The 7,962-nt window shown below is 34.0% G+C and overlaps 1 protein-coding gene across 2 annotated transcripts; it reads left to right on the top strand.

Annotated features, from left to right (window-relative positions):
* Nucleotides 1–287: 287 nt before the first annotated feature.
* Nucleotides 288–7,320, top strand: Bma-bar-1.1 (Armadillo/beta-catenin-like repeat family protein; the record flags this gene model as incomplete). Of its 2 annotated transcripts, XM_043075654.1 has the most annotated exons (19): nt 288–368; nt 537–584; nt 694–1,104; nt 1,416–1,622; nt 1,861–2,004; nt 2,303–2,436; nt 2,607–2,814; nt 3,194–3,307; nt 3,445–3,616; nt 3,915–4,102; nt 4,422–4,574; nt 4,795–4,935; nt 5,143–5,238; nt 5,325–5,489; nt 5,582–5,660; nt 5,922–6,259; nt 6,527–6,664; nt 6,847–6,952; nt 7,151–7,320. In XM_043075654.1, 19 exons carry the CDS (start codon nt 288–290, stop codon nt 7,318–7,320), a joined length of 3,093 nt encoding a protein of 1,030 aa, XP_042931588.1. The 2 variants fall into 2 exon arrangements, with proteins under 2 accessions (XP_042931588.1, XP_042931589.1); XM_043075655.1 differs by lacking the exon at nt 288–368 and having other exon boundaries at nt 567–584.
* Nucleotides 7,321–7,962: the final 642 nt, after the last annotated feature.

Below are 7,962 nucleotides of genomic sequence, written 5' to 3'. Positions count from 1 at the left end.
ATTTGTTAGAATTGCTATAAGCACATCATGGTTTTTCTTCCAACTTAAAATGTGGGGAAAGTTGCGGGAAGCTTCTATTGTAAAGGTTTTGATAAAACTATAAATATTATGAAGCAGGATAATAAAGAGGGAGGAGAAATAGAGATGGAGTTTTGGTTCCGGATTATGGCCTATAAAATCAAATGAAGAAAGAAGCGTTGATGGATAGGAACAAAAATGGTGGGAGATGGTGATAATGATGATATGAAACAGATCACTTTATTGTGCAGATATAATGTCAAGGACAAATGAACAGCATATCAAGTAGACCACACCGTAGGTGGCGATCCTTCTACGGTGTTGTTGCTTCTATTTTAAATTTCAATCAGGTTTTTGAATTTGAATTTGCTCGAAATTCGAACTAATAAAGAACAAGCGCTCTTCCTGCGATATGATGGAATAGAAAATATGATAACAGTTTGTCACTTAAGCGGTACATCTTCAAAGTTTGATATGTCTATATTTAAATATAACTATTCTAAAGTGCAGTTCTTCAGGTTTGGAGGTCGAGTAGTGAGGTCGGTGCAATGAATAGTTCACCTCACGTTAGTTATTTTATAAGCAATTTGTTTAAGTATAAATAAATACTACCAATATATATGGGACGATTTTATTTAATATATTCTACCAAATAAATTTAAAAATCTTTTGCAGGATTATGTACCTCATTGCTCACCGGCAGAACAAATGCCGAATGCGATGCAAGCAGTTACTGAGAATCGTCATTTCAGTATAGGTACGATGGTTTCTCCGAAATCAGGTCCCGGTAGGCCTTCCGTTCCTCAACAACAGCCTCTTTTCAACACAACTGGTAATTCAACACGTCTTCCTCCAACTCAGGCCCAACCAATTCCTGCTTCGTCACAAATGCCTCCACGTTCTGCTCAGGTGCCTCTTTCCACCCCACTTCCTCATCATTATCAGCAGCAGCAGGAACAACCTGCTTCAACTGGAAACGCTGATATTTCTTCAACTGGTCCTTCTAATGCTACAAATGCGATGTTCCGTGTACAAATGTGGTCTAACAATTTCGATAGTGGTGTTCATTCTATGAACCATAGTTCGGTAAGCTTATTTTATAAATTTCCTGCACTAAATTTGAATAAGCAATGATATCAGTCAATTCGCTACACTCAGGGTCCCAAAATCGTAAAAACTTAACCTAGTCATCGCTATGGCTTAGTCATTCATATATATATGGTGGACTGTATCGCCTGGTAGTTTAGTTAAAAAAAGAATTATTGAGGCTTGAAAATTATTGCTTTTAATCAAATTTAAAACTGTTTAATTTTATGAAACTTTGTATTTTGTTTAAAAGTGATGAAAAAGAATTCAAAATTTTGAGTGCTGGAGCTATTATCACTATTTATTTGAAGGCACCATCAGTATTATCCGTCAGTTCGCTACGCGCTGGATCGCAAATCTCCACTATGTCTGATGATGCACATTCACGAATTGAATTAACTGATCAGCAGCAAATAAAATTTGAAAATATACCGTCTGATTTAGGACGTGGCTCACAAGATGGTGAAACACGGAATGCAGTTCCAGAACTTATACATTTACTTAGTGATGCTGATGAGGTTTTCCTTTCTTACCAACATTTATTTTTTGACAAAGTAACAGAAAATTAATTATTGATTAAAGTTGTGGGAAAGTACTTTCTCTGAGCATCTTGATCATTGGTCTTCATTTATCTTTTTTAAGTCATTAGAAAAGTACTAATGGATTCCTACTCGGATTTGCGAGAGAAAGAGAAGCTTAAGTGCAGATTTCTTTGAAGTAATTTCAAAATTGTTATCACTTGAAAGAACGTTTTAGGTGGTAGTACAACGTGCAGCAACGACGATACAAACTATCGCCAAAATTGATTCCGAAGAACCGCTTTATGCGGAACCTTATTTGCGAGCAGTTGAAGTTATAACTGCTCTGAAAGATCTGTTGAGGACGAAATCAAATAAACCGGTAAATACTGATCTGTTTTTATGTCATAGTTGTGTTTAGTTTATTTGCTTGTTTTATGTCACAGATGTTTCGAAAAGTAGTCGAATTTAGAGTGGAGTTTCAAAAACTATCGTACAAATGAGATTAAAAAACGTTTCTCTAAAATTGACCATTTTTTAAAATAAAATCATCCTAGAATCATGTGAAATAAGCGATAAATCAAATTCCATTCTTGTTATCAAACATCAAAGAAGAATATGAGACATTGTTTTTTTTATAAGTATGATTTATATTCCTGTTTGAAATTTCTTGCTTCTAGGCTATCATTAAACCAACGCTTGGTGCATTGTTTCATATTTCTGAACGTCGTGATGGTCTAGAAAGTATTTTAAAAATAAATGACCAGACAAAAGGGTCATTGCTGATCGATATTATTCAACACATTAAATTTACGTAAGTTTTATGATCAGAGCAAAAATTTCTTCTTATCACTTCGGGTACTGTTGGAACTTTCAAATTCGTTGGCTGATCTACGTAAATTATGTCACAAAGTCAGGGGCATTTGTCTGACTTCGTAGCATGAACAAACAGTTGAGAAAAGAAACATTTTTGCTGTTTTTCAGCGGTGGTTCAGCCTTACGTTACGCAATCTTAACGTTTCATACTATCATTGCTGTGAAATCGGCTGATGGACACAATATTGAAGTGGCTCGGGCCAATGGTGCACTTCAGGCTCTAACTCAATTTCTCGATCGTGAAAGTAATGAAAAGCTTCTTTCAGTAATTGTTGAATGTGTGCGATTGCTTTGTGATAAAAGTCAAACGCAAAGGGTTAGTTGTATTTGATATAATTTACAGCTATATTGTCAAACTTTTTCTGTCAAAAATCATTGCTTTTTTCTCTTTTAATATAAATTTTGTTTCTCAAATTTAGGTTATCCAATTCCTAAGATTTCTCTGAAAAAGTTGTCTCAAAAAATTTGGCACTTTAAAGTAATACTATCCAATTCGAAATAAGTGAAATCATAGAAATTTTAAGCCATAGAAATTTTTTCTTTAATGAAAATATAAATGATCATTATTGCGATGTTTAACCAGGGATATAATCAGGAAATTCGATTACAAATTTTGCAGTTAATTGGGTTGGAAAAATCACAAATTACACTTTGTGGAGTTTTTATGATTTTCTTTCTCATTTTCGAGATTTCAGGCATTATTTCTACAGTTAAACGGTCCATCCAAACTGCTTCATATATTGCGTGTGTTACGCTATGAAGGTTTGCTCTGGAGAACTACACAACTTTTGAAAATTTTTTCTAATGCAGTAAGTCTTCATGATTTTTCAACACGAATTACAAGTCTTAATTTTAAAAGCTCATAGGTATTTTAAGATTCGGTATTTCTTTTTTTCGATTAATAATAAAATTTCCAAAATTCTTCCCTCAATTTTTTCAATTTTAGGATCCTCAAGCAATAGTGAAGAGTGGTGGCTATGATGTTCTGCATAAACAACTTGAACATGCCAGTCAGCGGTTGATTATTTCAACTTTGGAATGTATTAGGAATATGTCCGATGTGCCCACCAAAGATATGGATGTTTCACCTCTTCTTAATAAACTTCTGCAGCTTTTAGGTACATTTTTAGTTTCACTTTTTTTTCCAATTGATGATTAACATGTAATGCATTAATAACAGTCTGTGCTAAAAGTAATTTGTATTTTCAAAGCTTTTTCAAGAAATGCTTCACTGATTGAATTTGTTGCAGCAGTTCTTGTGTTAACTTCTCACCATATCGTTTTTGCTTACGATTTTTTTCAGTCACCATTGATAGTCTTGGGAAGTGATATTAGACTTAAAGATATGTCTTGTTTCCAAGCGAAATTACACTTCTTTGTTTGATTTATTCAATTCACTTACAAAATTATCTTTAGGTGCAATGGATCCAATTGTTATTTTGTATTGTACTGGAATTTTATCGAATCTGTTGGCCAATAATCAAATGAACAAAGAATTTTTATTTAGTCGAGGAGCAATACCAACTTTGTATCGTGTTTTGATTAGTTCGTACAGCATACCAGCAAGCACTCCAAATCAACAGCAAAGAGTGGAAGATATCCAGGTAATTTCTCAAAAATTTTTATGCTATATGGATTTTTTCTAGACCAAGAGACTTTTGTTGGGACTTTTCTTTTCTTGAATTTTTGTGATTTTTTTACTGTTTGAAAAATTAAACTATTGGAAAAAAATTTTTTTTTTAATTAAAAGTTAAATTTAGATATGTTAATGTAGAGGTCCCTTAACTTTACATTAACACATTTATTGTAATGCATTAGGTTATTATTACGAGAAGTACTGATTGTAGAAACACAATAGCTATTAAGCATTTAGTGCATACTATCGGCCCTAAAATTATCTTGAAATTATCTTAGTTCTTTTAGGAACGTGCATTAGCAACATTGCGTCACCTGTGTGTCGGACATACTCATCAAGTAGAAGCACAGAAAGCTGTCCTTCAGCAACAGTACGCTGCTGACTTTTTACTCCGAAAACTTACCGAAATGAGGCCTTCTATTTTGAAGCAGACTCTCCAGGTTGGGATTTTAAATTCACTTCCTCAGATGCTGCTCTTTAAATTTAGCCTAGTTCATGTATGTTATTTAGGTATAACTAAAATCAAGCTCGTGGATGATCATATTTCAACGGAACTGGTATATTTTGAAGAAGTAGAGTCAGAACTTACTGTAATCACTTTTTTCTCACTCTTTGTTAATGGTAGTTTGCAGACATATAGATGGTGAATTTACATTTCAGATATTGAATAAAGCAGCTTTGCAAGATGCAAATCTTCTGCTATTTCGTGAAATTCGTCTGAGGCAGGCAGCTGATTGCGAGACGAACTTTGTGGAGCGTATCGCATTGATTCTAAAAGTTGCATGCGACCAGTTACCATCGGTAAAATATTTGATGCCCACGGTTTCAAGTCAAATTTCGGTCTTGAATTATTCTGTTTTCCCAAAAATACGTTAAAATGAAGTTAGAAATATTTTACTGTTCAAAAGCGAAGGATAGAAGTACAATAAAAAAAGAAATGGAAGAGATTCTGCTAGTGTATTTCTTTCCGCTTTTAAAGTATCCGGTTTGTGAATTTGTTGCTTGCAGACAAAGATGGTGGAAGAAGTACGCGTTGCAGATCTCATTCAATTATCATTATCCACTCTTCAGCTTTTATGCCGAGATTCAGTTCTTCTGAATCAGGTATGTCTTTAGAGCTCTCCGTGATCCGAATAACACTATCTTTTGATATTCATTTTTATCTACAAAACAAAAATGTAAACTTACAGATATCATATTGTATTAGGAGGTCTGATTTCCTAATGTTTCGCGATCGAGATGGTGACTGTGCGGCATTGCTACCGGTGTTTTGTTTATATCAGAATTATGTGAAGGATGAAAACTTGGATAGAAGTGCACTTGGCCTTATATATGAACTTTCTTCCCATCCTGAAGTTAGTGTTACATTTTATTTTCTTTACCGAAATAAGTTAATTGGCTCAAAATTTGTGAAGACGATATGGGGATTTATCAAAATACTTTTCAGTTGGCTGCATTATATGCTGCAGATAGTGGTTTGATGGCAGCTTTACACCATTATTCACAAAGCCGTAACCAGCCTTTTGGTAAGTTTATATTGCTTCAGAAATGAAATATTATCGAATTCTTCGAAATCATTGTATGAGTATCTGAATAATGAACATGTTTGTGTAGCAATTAAAAGCAGTATTGGCAACTGTTAGAGCATGACGGTTAAGAAAGTTTATAATCGTATGCTTCTTAATAACGAAATTATTTGAGTATTTGGCTACTTCAATGAACTAAGGACGCTGGATGTATGTGTGTGTATGAAACAAAAGTATTTATACTTTTTTATATTATTACAGCAACATATGCCAAACAGGCTTATGAGCGTAGCATGCAAGGTGGGGATCCATCAGTTCTTTATCAGAATTTCTCTTTGCCATCTTCATCTCATCGTTTGGTTTTACATTCGGCACAGCCTGGTGGGCAGCCAAATGTACCGTACAATGGGTATTCTCAACAAATTCAATATCCTCAACAAAACTATGGAGTCAATAATTCTTACAATACTGTATCACCATCCGCATCAGTAGCACTTCATTATCCTTCTTTGCCACCTCAACAAACTCCATTATCAACACCTGCATCTTTAACTTCATATTCTAACTTGGAGGGTGCTGGCATTCACGTACAGTCTCAGGTATATTTTGTGCAATAATTCAAATTTTCAAATAAAAGTAGTGAGAGATTTCAGTTTTACGCTTATTCAGATGCGGTTTTTTTTTTCGCAAAATTATTTTTATTTAGTCTTTTTGTTTTTTTCAATAAGGATTATCGTTTGATTCCAATTTCTTAAACCGAATCCAGGTTTGACTGTTTATTCTTCTGGGCATGTTTCGAAAGCGATTAACCATTGAAGAAGATTCTGCCATTTGCAAAAAATATGATCTTTCTGATTTTGTTTTAGACTTCGTCACCTCCTCAACAGCAAGCACCTTCTGATAATCAAGCAGCTCCTGTTATGTATGGTCGTGAAGGTCCATCACAGAACACCGGTAACACGTCCAATAACATGGAATATTCTTCAGGAGAAGTGTGGCCTGAGGTTTCTTTCATGAAATTTTTGACTAAATTGCAATGAAAATACGTTCCCTGACTTTTTGTATTGTTTTGAAAGTTTTTGACTTAACTGCACATTTTCATTTTGAAATATAAGCCTTTGCAAAGTGAAGTCAGTCTTTAAATTAAAATATACATTTATCAGCTGAATACCCATTTATTCCTTAGGATCTTTCTGGACTCTCAATAAGTGACGACCCATTCGCAACAATGTTCACACAACAGTTCGACTTACCTCAACAAAGACATCACTTGCGATCGACATATCCCTCTGGTCTGTTTTATGAAATAATTTCTAAAAACAGATGTTTGTTTTGTAGCCTGTTTAAAATTTTAGAAATCAGTCTTGCTGAAATACATACTATTAACATGTACACACGTTTTCATATTAATCATTCTTTTAAAATACAACAATTATCTCTTCTATAACTTGTGACATTCCTTTGCTCCAGCATTGTTTTCTTAATTTCAGCTCGAGGAGAGCACGGTGGGACCTCGTTAAATGCTTACTGCTGTCCTGGACCACCGAGTATCAATACTACCGATCAGCCGATGGAAAGTGTTCATATGGGTAGTCCCGATGCTCCAGCTTCTTGGAACGACCCGACAAATAACAGCAATTTCGGTGATTTCCAGATGTAGCATATTTTCGAGTGCCATAAACAGTTGTAAATAAATAACTGGTTCCAAATTTAGTGTTTGAATTAAATTTGTTTACTAATCAAATGTTTATAATATTTATTGCTTAAGCAGTAAGCCATTGTAGTTACATCAAAAAGTTATTTAGTGTTTTTTCGGTGGCCTATGCTTTTAAGAAAGGAGTTTTGTATTAGATATATAAAAATTTTATGTATCTGATATAGTTTAATTTTACTTTACGTATATGCACTACTATCGATAGACTAAATCACTTCTGCGGTATTGTGAGATGAAAGTGAGGTAAGGCCTACTTAACCTGTTATAGGAAAGTTACTGGTACCATAACCTGCGTTAGCTGTCAGACTTGCAATTTGTTAGGTAGAGTTGTATCATGTGGGGATTTTATTCTAATAGGTCTCTTTCATTTTTTCTCTAGCAGTTCACAAAATTTGGTCTCGAAATATTAAAAGACATGGTTCTAAAAATATTAACAGTTTTAACAGTTAACCCTTACGTTTATTTTATTTGCATGAATCTGATGACATTCGCAGATTTTTGTGGAATTGTTTCAGTATAAATTTGTTCCATTAAGACGCAAACACTGTGGATAGTAAGTGAACTGAAATGTTGAATTTATTGTAAAGA

Source organism: Brugia malayi, assembly GCF_000002995.4.
Source record: "Brugia malayi strain FR3 genome assembly, contig: Bm_v4_ChrX_scaffold_001, whole genome shotgun sequence".
In the NCBI taxonomy this organism is placed as follows: Eukaryota; Metazoa; Nematoda; class Chromadorea; order Rhabditida; family Onchocercidae; genus Brugia; species Brugia malayi.
The sequence above is the reverse complement of the archived record's forward strand: the minus strand, read 5'-3'. Positions and strand labels throughout refer to the sequence as shown.